This window comes from Jaculus jaculus, chromosome 11 (assembly GCF_020740685.1).
Source record: "Jaculus jaculus isolate mJacJac1 chromosome 11, mJacJac1.mat.Y.cur, whole genome shotgun sequence".
NCBI lineage: Eukaryota > Metazoa > Chordata > Mammalia > Rodentia > Dipodidae > Jaculus > Jaculus jaculus.
The window spans coordinates 98,726,072-98,738,812 of record NC_059112.1 but is presented as its reverse complement, the minus strand read 5'-3'; the positions used below and the strand labels follow the sequence as shown (position 1 = coordinate 98,738,812).

The window sequence follows — 12,741 nt, the reverse complement described above, 5'->3', positions numbered from 1 at the left end:
CACACTGCAGGCCGAGAGGGATGGTGGAGCCATACTTTAAGGCCCAGAAACTGATTTTGTCACCTACTGCTATGAAACTTTAGCTGCCCTGAGCAAACATTACTGATGTGGTTCCCTCCTGCCTCTTTCTAGCAATCATCCTGAAGCCTCCCCCTGGGGTCACCCAGAACATCACTCATTCACTCCTCATTCATTCATTCAAGGAGCACTTGCCTTGTTTCTGGAGTTGGAAACCTGTACACAGCCAAGTCACCTCAGGCTCCCAAAACCCTTGCTCAAGCAACTCCTTGTGTCTGGAAATGTTCTTGTCTGGCTAATCCACTTGGATGGTGGATCTTATGAGCCATCTTCCCCAGTAAGGAACTCCCACACCTGCTGCTCCCCAGGCTGGCCACTAACCCAGAGTAGTTTACACTCATCTAACCACAGACCTGTGTACAAGGAACTGCCAGTACAAACTATAGAGACTTGGGGATATTTGTTGTACAGCATTACCACAGAAAAAGCTGACAGATACAAATAAGTAAGGGCTGTGCTCAGGTCCCCACCTTCAAGCTCAAGGAGGATGACACTGTGAGTCAATACAATGTTTTTTTTTTTATTCTTTTTTGTTTTTCCCAGGTAGGGTTTCACTGTAACCCAGGCTGGCCTGGAATTCACTATGTAGTCTCAGGGTGGCCTTGAACTCATGGTGATCCTCCCACCTCTGCCTCCCAAATGCTGAGATTAAAGGCATATGCCACCACTTTCTGCCTTTTTTTTTTTTTTTTTGAGGCAAGCCAAAGGTCTTTTTTGTTGTTATTGTTGTTTTGTTTTTGTTTTTCAAGGTAGGATCTCACTCTAGCCTAGGCTGACCTGGAATTCACTATGGAGTCTCAGGGTGGCCTTGAACTCATGGTGGTCCTCCTACCTCTGCCTCCTGAGTGCTGGGATTAAAGGCGTGCGCCACCACACCTGGCTCCTTTTTTTTTTTTTTTTTTTTTTTTTTTTTAATGCAAGAGAGCAAGAGCAACAGTGAGAGAGAGAATTGGCATGCCAGGGCCTCCAGCCACTGTAATTGAACTCCAGGAACGTGCAGCACCTTGTGCACGTGTGACCTTGTGCGTTCATGTCACCTGGTGCGTCTAGCTATGTGGGACCTGGAGAATAGAACATGGGTCCTTGGGCTTGGCAGACAAGTACCTTAGTCACTGAGCCATCTCTCCAGCCCAGCACTTAGATTGGTGAAGGCAGTCCTGTGCTGAGCAGATGCTATCAGAAATAGAGCCCAAGATAGCTCATTCTCTCACTCCCTTTCTTTTTCCTTACTTCTTCCTTTTCCTTTTTTCCTTCCTCCCTCCTTCTTCCCTCCCTCCCTTCCTTTCTTCCGCTCTTCCTTCTTCTCTCTCTTCCTTCCTCTTTCCTCCCTCCCTCTCCTCCTTCCTCTCTCTCTCCCTTTCTTCTTTTCTTCCTTCCTCTCTCCTTCTCTCTCTCTTCCTTTTCTCCTCTCTCCCTTCCTCCCTCCATTTCTTCCTTCCTTCCACCCAGCCTTTGTTGTGGAGGCCAAGTACAGAGGCTACTGATTAAATTCTTGGAGCCAGAAAAATTACCCTGCGTGTAAAGTGCTTGTCATATAAGCATGGGGATCCAAGTTTGATCTGCAGTACCCAGATAAAAATGCCTGACAGGGCTAGAAAGATGGCTTAGCAGTTAAGGCACTTGCCTGACCCCAGTTTAAATCCCCAGGACCCACGTAAGCCAGATTCACAAGGTGACAAATGTGTTTGGAGTTCATTTGCAGCAGCTGGAGGCCCTGGGATGCCCTTTCTCTCTCCCTTTCTCTCTCTCTCTCTCTCTCTCTCTCTCTCTCTCTCTCTCTCTCACACACACACACACACACACACACACACACAGCTTGCTCTCAGGAAACAAGCTGCTTAGGTTCACACCCCAGCCCTGCCACCTACAAGCTATATATTCAATCTTAGGCCAATGCCTTAACTTCTGGGCCTCAGTTTCCCCATCTGTGAAAGGGAGACAGAGACCCAAACCCATAGAGACATCACTGATATGAGGCACCACTGGCTTGTGGTTTTCACTGAGCACTAGTGATGTTACTTCTAGAAGCTGTCTGTACCTAGCTCACTTTGTGTTCTCTGCAACTCAGAGGAGCTCTGGCAATGCCAGCCTTCTGGGTACCAAATAGCCTCTCCATCCATCTTTGCATCAGCTTATTCAGGCCTGTAGTCACAGAGCAGAACCTGGGTGTGTTCCCCACCCGGGTTCTGCTCTGTGACTACAGACCTGAATTTTCTTAGCCTCAGCTTATACATTCATACAGTGTATAATTTGTACAATGTATTTGTAACAATGAGCACCAAATGGCAAGATCAGAGACATTCACCACTGCCTGGGGTTCACATGTGGTGAGCTTGGCTCGTCCTGAGAGTGAGGGGCAGTCATCTGCTTCAAGAAGGACCCGCAGGGAGGGGTGGTCAGGGCCCTCCACCCATGCTAGTGAGACCCTAGAGTCTCCCCAAGAGACAGGAACCAGGAGCCAGGAACAAAAGAGACTTGGGGACACCCAGTTGGTACCTCCTTCTCTGCCACCTCTCGACTGTCTGGTTCCATCCAGAAGACTCACGAGGGCCCCTTTCCTGCTCAGAAGCTCCTGGTAGGAGCCCATCTCAGCAACGGCCCCATCTGCCAGCACCACGATCTGGTCAGCCTGGGGCAGGACGTGGAGCGCGTGGGTCACGAGGATCCGAGTCTGGACAGGGAAAGGGTAGAAGTTACCCGCACTTGCTGGGTAGGTCTACCAAAGTCAGAGAGGGGGAGAACATTCCCTGTGGACATGCCCGTTTTCTGGAGAATGGCGCGTCCAGTGAGGGAAGCAGAGGGGGCTCCCGCAATAGGCATGCTCAAAACCTTACTGGCCACTGGAGCAGAGCCGTGCCCATGTGCCTTGCTTACAAGGGGTTTGCCACGTTGAGGCAGGCAGGAATAGGGAATGGATTCACAGCCCAGCACACCACTTGGCTGGGGCAGTAAATGCACCCCTTTTCTAGCAAGGCTCTTAGCAACTTTTGGACCCCACCTGCATGGAGCTGCATGCAGACCTGCTTGAAATAGCAGGCATGAGTTACTCCCCTCAGCAAACCTTTTTTTAATGCCCCATTTCTATTCAAACATGTTCATACATTTGGGATCAGGAGCCATTCTAGCTTGGACTGGTTTGGGGTGCACATGCATGCAATCAAAGTGTCCTTTGAGTAAACTTTTAGGGAGAATCCCCTATTTACCATTGTATGCTTACGTATAATTGGACGTATGCATGATAAATCAGGTGCATCATGGGAAAAGACATGAATAGTTAAAAAAGTATATATACAGTCTTAAGTCTGTCTATCAAAACAGAACCAGAAAGCTAGGGAAATAGCTCAGCAGTTAAAGGCACTTTCTTGCAAAGTCTGCCAGTCCAAGTTCAGTTCCCCAGTACCCACATAAAGTCAGATGTGCGAAGTGATGCATATGTCTAGAGTTTGTGTATAGCAGTAAAAGGCCCTGACACATCCATACACAAAAAATTAATTTTTAAAAAAACACCAAAACTCCTGGGTGTGGTGGCCCATGCCTTTAATCCCAGCACTCAGAAGGCAGAGACAAGAAGATCACCATGAGGTCGAGGCCATCCTGAGACTACACAGTGAACTCCAGGTCAGCCTGGGCTACAGTGAGACCTTACCTCAAAAAAAAAAACACCAAAACTATGATCCCTAGAAACCACCACCTCCTCCTCCTCAGCCTCATTAGAAGGTATCCCAGACAGTAACAGCTCAGAGACAAGCTTTCTCAGGGAGCCAAGTGCTTTCTTGGAATATATCTTCCTCCAAGCTTTCGAATTTTGCTTTACTTGCAAATAAAATTTCTTGATGATTTTCTATCTTGCATATGCTTCTCTTCTTTTCTTGTTTTTTTCAAGGTAAGGTCTCACTCTAGCCCAGGCTGACCTGGAATTCACTATGGAGTCTCAGGGTGGCCTCGAACTCACGCCAACCTTCCTACCATTGCCTCCTGAGTGCTGGGATTAAAGGCGTATGCCACCATACCTGGCTTTGCATATATTTCTTTAATCCTTTGAACAAGATGCCAAGAATCTGGAAACACCCAGACAGAGACCACTGTCTGACCTACCTACCACAATTTACAAACATCACCAGTAAGAATGCACTGAATACTCCTAATGGACTAAACACTGGACTCAGCCATGAAGCTTAGTGTCCCTCTCAGAAGCACAGGGCAGACAAAGCCACAGCTCACTGCCACTGCCGGCATCCTCAGACAGTATTGCTAGCCCAAGAAAAGATCAAAATTTACATTTCTTTACTGAGTATTTATCACTTTCATACCTTCATAAAGTTGGAAATATCAAAAATAGCCTAACTACAGAATCCTTAGCCAGAAACAATGTAAGCCACTGCTTTTTTGGGGGGTGCTTGTTACACAGCATTGTTTTGGCAGAAGCTGACCAATACAAAGAGGAAAACTGGACTAAAAGTACATTGGTGAGTTCATCCTGGGTTAGGACTGGACTCTCAGGTCTTCCCCTGTTCTTTGCTCTGTAACACAAACTCACTGTGCCCTGGAGCAGGCCACTGGGCCCAATGACCTGATTGAAGACATGCTGGCTGACGTGAGCATCCAGGGCTGCCAGAGGGTCATCCAGCAGGTACACAGCAGCCTTTCTGTACACAGCCCGGGCCAGGCTCAGCCGCTGCTTCTGACCCCCGGAGAGATTCATGCCCTGTTGGATGCAGAGAAGGGCAAGGACTCAAGTCCATGTTGGAATGACTGGGCTGGGTAGGTGAGGGGTATACCTGCCTGTTAGGTTAAGGTAGAGCTCACAGCTCATGTCCCCTAGGTCACTCCCAGCTGACAACATGAAGCCAGCACCCCCACAGGCCATTACCTGTGGCAAACATTTCTCCCCTTCCAGGGAAGCTTCCTTTACGTCTCCACCCATCCCTTTTCTCCACTGAGGCCCTGTTCATCATGGGGATGTCAGTAAACATCACCTAATTGTCTCATCTGCAGTTTCTGTCCTTCATTCATTCATTCTGGTGACAGTCACCATGTGCCACTCTAAACCTTGGGGTGTTCTAGGCTCTGGGAATCTAGCAATTATCAAGCAAACCTCTTCTGTCTCGCTGATCTAATGATATGTGCTGGGCAAGAGGCCAGGGTCATCTTGTCCATGCAGATGACAGGGGAGAGACATGAGCCACTCTGGCTCCTCACCTGCTCCCCTATTAGAGTGTGAACACCAGCAGGGAAGCTGTCCACATCTGGCTCCAGGGCACAGGCTTCCAGAACTCTCTGCAGCCAGAGCAGGTCCAGCTCCTGCCTGAAGCACACGTTCTCCACCACCGACGTATTCTGCACCCAGGCCTCCTGGGGCACGTAGGCCACAGGACCCTGAAACGTGACTCACTGTAGGTGTCGGGTAGGGAGTGACTCCAGAGAGTAGGGGAGTGGGGAGCTTGGTGGGGGGTGGGCAGAGGGAGGCAGAGAATGAGAATAGCACTGACCCTGGCTGGGGACCTCTGGGAGGACAGGGAGGCATCAAGATGCACACATCTTAGCAGCCTGGATGGGGGCTGAGGTTGGTGGTAGCCTCACCTTGACACTCACGGATCCTTCTACCTTCAACAGCTCCCCAAGGAGGGCAGCCAGCAGGGAGGACTTCCCGGCCCCTACTGGACCCACGATAGCCAACAGACAGCCTTGGGGTACAGTGAGGTTGATCCTGCCAGTCCAGAGGGAGACACACACCTGGTGAGGCCCAGACTGGGTCTGTGTAGAAGGAGCCCCAGACAGCCACCGTACCCTGCTGATGGTGCCTAGAGGGTTACTAAGAGTGTGTACAAGGCTGTCCTTTCTCTCTCTCTCCTAGTCCTTGCCTGGCTATTCACGAGTATGTTCACATAAGCATACATACTTATGTATACATAAGTGTACACACTGATACATTCACAGACAATATGCACATGGCAGTGCACGCATGTGCTTCCATGTATACACAGAAGGTACCATGATGCAGGGGCCTGACCACTACAGCCTCTTGCTCAGACCATCGCTGCAGATGCCTGACTGCCTATTCCTCTGTCACATTCTGCTCCTGTCCTTCCACTGTGCCCAGGAGCCAGAGGGGTCATTAAAACCCAAGTTGGGGGCTAGAGGGATGGCTTAGTGGTTAAGGCGCATGCCTACAAAGCCAAAGGACCCAGGTTCAACCCCCCGGGACCCACATAAGCCAGATGCACAAGGTGGCGCATGCATCTGGAGTTCATTTGCAGTAGCTGAAGGTCCTGGCACACTCATTGTTTCTCTATCTACCACTTTCTCTCTCCTTCTCTCAAATTAAAATATAAATAAATAAATAAAGCTGGGTATGATGGCATATGCCTTTAATCCCAGCTCTCAGGAGACTGAAGTATGAGGATTGCTATGAGTTTGAGGTCATTCTAAGACTATATAGTGAATTCCAGGTCAGCCTGGGCTAGAGTGAGACCCTACCTTGAAAAACAAAACAAAACAAAACAAAAAAGCCTAGGGTGAGACCCTACCTCGAAAAACAAAACAAAACAAAAAAGCCAGATCACAGCCCCTCCCAGCTAACCCTTCAGCATCCTGCTTTTGCTGATGCTCAAAGCAAGTATCCTGGCAAACATGAACACAGAAGGCCAGTGGTTCTGAACAGGGGCAATTTTGTTCCTAAGAGGTCATTTGGCAAGGTCCTAGAGGTGGTTTTAGTTGCCATACCTGGTAGAGAATGCAGTGGGCATTTACTAAGTTCTGCTTAAACCTCCTAGGACAGCCAACAATTGGGAATTTTGTTTGTTTGTTTGTTTGTTTGTTTTGAGGTAGAGTCTCACCCTAGTCCAGGCTGACCTGGAATTCACTATGTAGTCTTAGGGTGGCCTCGAACTCATGGTGAGCCTCCTACCTCTGCTTCCTGAGTGCTGGGATTAAAAGCATACGCCACCATGCCCGCTTCCCAATTGGAAATTCTTAGCACTAACCATCAATAGGTCCAAGGCCAAGAACCTAGGCCTAGGCATGGTCCTGCCTTGAGTCTTTTGCTTTCATTGCCCAGGAGGCTTTCCTTCTGAGCTCTGCTGCCTCACTCTCCTTGTTATGCCCTCAGCTGCAATGCCAACCTTCCCTTGCCACCCTGCTTGTCAACTGCAATGCTAACCTTCCCTTGCCACCCACACCATGGGCTGGAGCCTTTCCCCTGACTCCCTGTTTGTGTCCCCATGCCCATGGGTATGTTGGCACAAGAGAGCACAGCCCTTGTCTGTTTGCTTTACCCTACCCTCTCGTGCCTAGAACAGGGCCTGGCACATAGAAAAGGGCAGCAAATGCTACAAAGTGATGGGTGGCCATTGGCACAAACAGCCAGTGTACTTTCATTCCCTTTGTGGGAAGTTTGGGGACTGGCTGGGGTCTTTAGCCACTAAGATCTAGCTGCAGAGGCTGACGGTGACAGTGACCTTGGAGCTGATACAAGAGGCATAGAAAGGGCACAGCTGGTGTGCTTGGGCCTTGAGGCTTCTCTTGGCCAGGTGCAGGGAATAGAAGTGCCTCCTGCCACAGGGGAGACGCTGATGTCCTGCGCGCCCTCCACAGGCTCTGGCTTGCTTGAGATTCCCTAACCCCAGCAGATCCCATCCCAGCCTGTCCACCTTCAAGCTCCGGGTGGGACCCAGCACGGTCTCTCAGAATCATCTGCATGTCTGCATTTCAAATTCTCATCCCTCCCCGAAGTTAAGACATTTTATCTTTCAAGCAATATGAAGCAATAGATCAATACTCATCAAGTTAGCAAACAAGTGCAGATATACCAACACTCAAATATGTAGAATGTCACCTAACTTGATGATTAAGCTGATGTTCCTATACAGGTTGGTTAAATAAAGGTAAGCCTAGAAATTGAAGTAAAATTTTAAAAGAACCCTTTGCAGCATTTTTTTTTCCTACTTGGTAATTTCTCTTAACTAGGACTCTAATTTTCTACCTACAGTTTGCACTACTTCACCATATACTAGAAAATGAAGTATTATATCAGCTTAACCTTTAAACAAATTCCTCTTAATCATGGAATTCCCAAGCTTAAAGCCAAACAAGAAAACCAAAGCAAAAGCAAAGCCACCTCTTCTACCATAAAGGCAAGTTTGGCATTGCAGGAACCCAACCAGTGGGGGAGGTGGGACAGCTCCTGCCCTGGAGGCTGGAGGGGCTCCTAGAGACGGTCCCTACCTGTGCAAACAGGGCAGGCTCTCCTGGGACCAGGCGAAAGTGCCATTGTGTACAGCGATGCAGTTCTTCTCCTGAGCTGTGGGCACAGGAGGAAGTTACAGGGACTAATCCTACCCATATGGCCTTCTTGTCTGCAAAACCCCAAGCCCTGCTTCAGGGACCAAATTGGCTTGTTACCTGCTGGCTTGGGTGACCCTGCCATGGGTCAGGTGAGTCACACACAGTCAAGGGGCCAAATCCTTCCCGTTGTCTCTTTTCATTTTTTTTTTTTAATTGAGGGGCTGGGGAAATGGCTCACTAGTTAATGGTCCTTGCTTGCAAGGCCCTGCTGGTAAGGGTTCAATTCAGCAGTACCCATGTAAAGCTAGATGCACAAAGTGCCACATGCATTTGGAGTTTGTTTGCAGCTTCAAGAGGCCCTGGAGCACCCATTCTTTCTCTATCTTTATCTCTCTCTCTCTCTCTCAAATAAATTAAATAAAAATAAGGTATTGAGTCAGGCATGGTGTTACAGGCCTATAATCCCAGCACCTGGGAAGTTGAGGCAGGAAGATAGCCAGTTTGAGGACAGCCTGGGCTGCACAGAGAATATGAGACCAGCTTGGATCAATAATGAAATCTTGTCTCAAAAAAAAAAAAAAAATGCTGCCAGGCATGGTGGCTCATGCATTTAACCCCAGCACTCAGAAGGCAGAGGTGGGAGGATTGCTGTGAGTTCAAGGCCAGCCTTAGACTACACAGTGAATTCCAGGTCAGCCTGGGCTAGAGCAAAACACTACTTGAAAAAAAAAAGTTTCAGGCTGGAGAGATGGTTTAGCAGTTAAGGCACTTGCCTGCAAAGCCAAAGACCCCAGGTTCAATTTCCCAGAACCCACATAAGCCAGTTGCACAAGGTGGCACATGTGTCTGGAGCTTGTTTGCAGTGGCTGGATGCCCTGGCATGCCTATTCTCTTTCTCTCCCTCTCTCTCTGTCTGTTTTCTCTTTTTCTCTCTAATAAATGAATAAATAGGGCTGGAGAGATGGCTTAGTGGTTAAGACGCATGCTTGAGAAATCTAAGGACCCAGGTTCAATTCTCCAGGTCCCACGTAAGCCAGATGTACATGGTGGCACATGTGCCTGGAGTTTGTTTGCAGTGGCCAGAGGCCCTCATGTGCCCACTCTCACTCTCTCCCTCTCTGTCTCTAATAAATAAAAAAAAATAAAAATCTTTAAAAATAAAGTTTCAACCTTCTTGTATAAGCACTGTGCTAAAATTGCAGAGACTAGGATCCTATCTTGGTTTTTGTAATAATGCTAGCAGAGTTCACACAGGAAAAAGAGTAATCACGCTAGATCCCAGAGACTGGGGTGGACCTCTTTCTTAATGTCCAAGGTCTGTTGTCTTAAGATTTTGTGTAATATTGTAAAAAAAAAAAAAAAAAAAAAAAAAAAAAAGAAAGAGAGAAAAGAAAAAAGAAAAATCTAAAACACACAAAATAAATAAATGAGCCAGGCATGGTGGTACATGCCTTTAAATCCAGGATTTAGGAGGTAGAGACAGGAGGATCATGAGCTCAAGCCAGCTTTGGTTACAAAGCAAGTTCAAAGCCCCCTGCTGAGCACCCAGAATGACAGCCACAGTCCTCTAGGAAAGTCACCGAAGGGGGGCGCTGAAACAGGAGCCCCAAGTGAGGCTGATGGCAGGATCTGCACACACCATCACTATCTCCCCCTCCTCCCCCCCCCCCCGGTCCATCTCAGCACTCACTGCTCCCAGAGCGACTTGAGTCCAGGCCCCTGGGGTCCACTTCTTCCAGGCACAAGAAGGTGGCCAGGCGATCAAAGGACACTCGAGCCTGGGGACAGCACAGCCCCACATCAGTTCCCAGAAGAGCAACGGGCTTGGGCTCTGGGTGAGAGCCCTGGAATGCCTGGGGACAGTTTCCTGTCACGGAGCACGATACTCGGCATTTGCCGGACATGGGGACAGGGCTTTCTAAGTCATGGAAAACGATGCCCTTGACATGGGTGAGACACTCTTCCTTGATCTGAATGAGAGAAACTGAAACCATCCAGCTTCCCCTTTTGCTGACAAGACCTGGAGGAGGCTGGTGCCTTTCCTGACGGCACGAGCAGCCACGTGGCGTAACTTCAGACTGTCCATTAGCGGCCGTCCTCTTGGGGGAACCACACGCCTACGTTTGTCTAGTGGAGGGAACCAGCAAAATACAGGCAGGTGGGCCAGAGAGATGGCTCAGTGGTAAAAGATTTGCTGCCTAAACATAAGTTCAGTTCCCCCAAAATACTGTGAAAGCTGGGTATGGCATTGTGATCTTGGAATCCCCACACCGGAGAGGCAGAGATAGCATCCCTGGGGCTGGCTGACTATTTAATCTAGTCAAATGGATGAGCTCTAAATTCCATGAGAAACCATGTCTCAAAAAAAACTGGGGTCTTGGGCCAGGCGTGGTGGCGCACGCCTTTAATCCCAGCACTCGGGAGGCAGAGGCAGGTGGATCGCCGTGAGCTCGAGGCCACCCTGAGATTACATAGTGAATTGCAGGTCAGCCTGGGCTAGAGTGAGACCCTACCTCAAAAAAAAAAGGGGGGGTCTGGGGAAATGGCTCACTGACTAAAAATGCCTGTGCCAGCCTCAAGACAAGAGATTGGATACCCAGAACCCAGGGAAAGCAGAACACAAGAAGACAATGTCTATGGCAACGGCCGTGGAAGGCGGTGTCAGGAGAGTCCTGAAACTCAGGGGCTGCCTAGTCTGCAGTGCCCAGCAGCAAACAAGAGACCCTCCCTGTCTCACATAAGGTGGAAGGGAAGGATTGCTGTCCCAAGGTTGCACACACACACACACACACACACACACACACACACACACACCAGGTGGAGAACAACTAAAGAAGACACTGATGTCAACTTGGCTTCCGCATGCATGCACATACTTGTGTGTCCACACTTGTGAACACACATAATGCACACTACATACACTGCGGTGGTTTGAATAGAACAGATGGCCCCCAATATATTCAGTTGCTTATTTGTTTGTAGTTTGCATTCTGCAGCCACCTGGCTGGAGGCAACATCACTGTGTGGATCTTAAGGTGTGATGGTGGGTTTCAGGTTTCAATCTAAAGATATGCAAAGTATGCCAAGCTGGAGTTCCTGAAGTGTGCTGTGCTGTGTGGCTTTTGGCTTTTGGCTTGTGCCTCTCTCTCTGCTTGGACCTGTGAAGACAGGCCAGCTTCTTTTGCCATTTATGGAACTTCCCCTGGATCTGTAAACTTCAATAAATATCCCTTCCTCCATAACTGTGCCTGGTCTGGAAGTTCATCTCAGTGAACCTAAATCTGTCTTCTGCTACATACACATACACATGCAAAAAAAAAAAAAAAAAAGAAAGAAAGAAAGAAAGAAAGAAAAGAAAAGAAGAAAGAAAAACAGGGGGCTCAGTTATGCAGCCTTCCTCAGACTTGTGGTGTTTGAATGCTAAAATGTCCTCTGCGACCTCAAGTGTTTGATTACTTCATCCCCAGTTGGTGGTGCTGTTTGGGAAGGTTGTGGAGCCCTTGGGTGCCCTGTTGGAGAAAGTGTACCACTGGGGCCAGGCCTTAAGGGCCAGAGCCCAGCCCCTCTGGTGGCACTCACTCTGCACTGGCTACTTCCTCCACACTGATGTGAAGATGTGATGCCCGCCATCTCCTCTGCCAAGCTTTCCCTACCATGATGAAGCTTCCCCTAGAAACTGCCTCCCTAAAATAAACCCCTTTCCTCCATGAGCTACTGCTGATTGGCTTATTTTGTCCCCACAACGAGAAGGTAATAGCTACAATACCCAAGGATGCTTGATGAGAAAGGACCCAACAATAAAAACAGCAGAGAGGGCTGGAGAGATGGCTTAGCAGTTAAGGTGCTTGCCTGCAAAGCCAAAGGACCCAGGTTTGATTCCCCAGGACCCATGTAAACCATACGTCTGGAGTTCTCTCCCTCTCTCACTGTCTCAAATAAATAAAAATATTTTTTTTAATTTTTATTTATTTATTTGAGAGTGACAGACACAGAGAGAAAGACAGATAGAGGGAGAGAGAGAGAATGGGCGCGCCAGGGCTTCCAGCCTCTGCAAACGAACTCCAGACGCGTGCGCCCCCTTGTGCATCTGGCTAACGTGGGACCTGGGGAACCGAGCCTCGAACCGGGGTCCTTAGGCTTCACAGGCAAGCGCTTAACCGCTAAGCCATCTCTCCAGCCCATAAATAAAAATATTAAAGACAGCAGAGAAATGAAGTGACTCCGTGCTTTGGGGATGTTTGCTGAGGTGTCCATGTATCCTCAGGACCTCCTCGGATGGGCTTTCTGCCGTTCTCTTGGCAACGCCCCATCTCGCCTCTGCTGACGGTGGACCCGGGGCACCAACACCCCAGGCCTGCTTCCCGGGCTCCCCAGCAGGCC

At 48.9% G+C, this 12,741-nt stretch overlaps 1 protein-coding gene and 1 non-coding gene across 3 annotated transcripts in view; one reads left to right on the top strand and one right to left on the bottom strand.

Annotated features, from left to right (window-relative positions):
- The window catches only part of Abcc6 (ATP binding cassette subfamily C member 6), a 52,224-nt gene that overhangs the window by 15,964 nt on the left and 23,519 nt on the right, over window positions 1-12,741 (bottom strand). For both annotated transcript variants that reach the window (XM_045130354.1, XR_006632735.1), the window contains exons 14-19: window positions 10,052-10,139; window positions 8,302-8,377; window positions 5,659-5,785; window positions 5,278-5,454; window positions 4,616-4,783; window positions 2,575-2,749 (exon numbers count right to left, since the gene is read on the bottom strand). In XM_045130354.1, coding sequence (XP_044986289.1) covers window positions 2,575-2,749; window positions 4,616-4,783; window positions 5,278-5,454; window positions 5,659-5,785; window positions 8,302-8,377; window positions 10,052-10,139 — 811 coding nt within the window. The remainder of the gene's footprint in view (window positions 1-2,574; window positions 2,750-4,615; window positions 4,784-5,277; window positions 5,455-5,658; window positions 5,786-8,301; window positions 8,378-10,051; window positions 10,140-12,741) is intronic.
- LOC123453482 lies at window positions 9,530-9,707 on the top strand. The gene has a single exon (XR_006632860.1). It is a non-coding gene; the product is annotated as a small nucleolar RNA SNORA81 (small nucleolar RNA).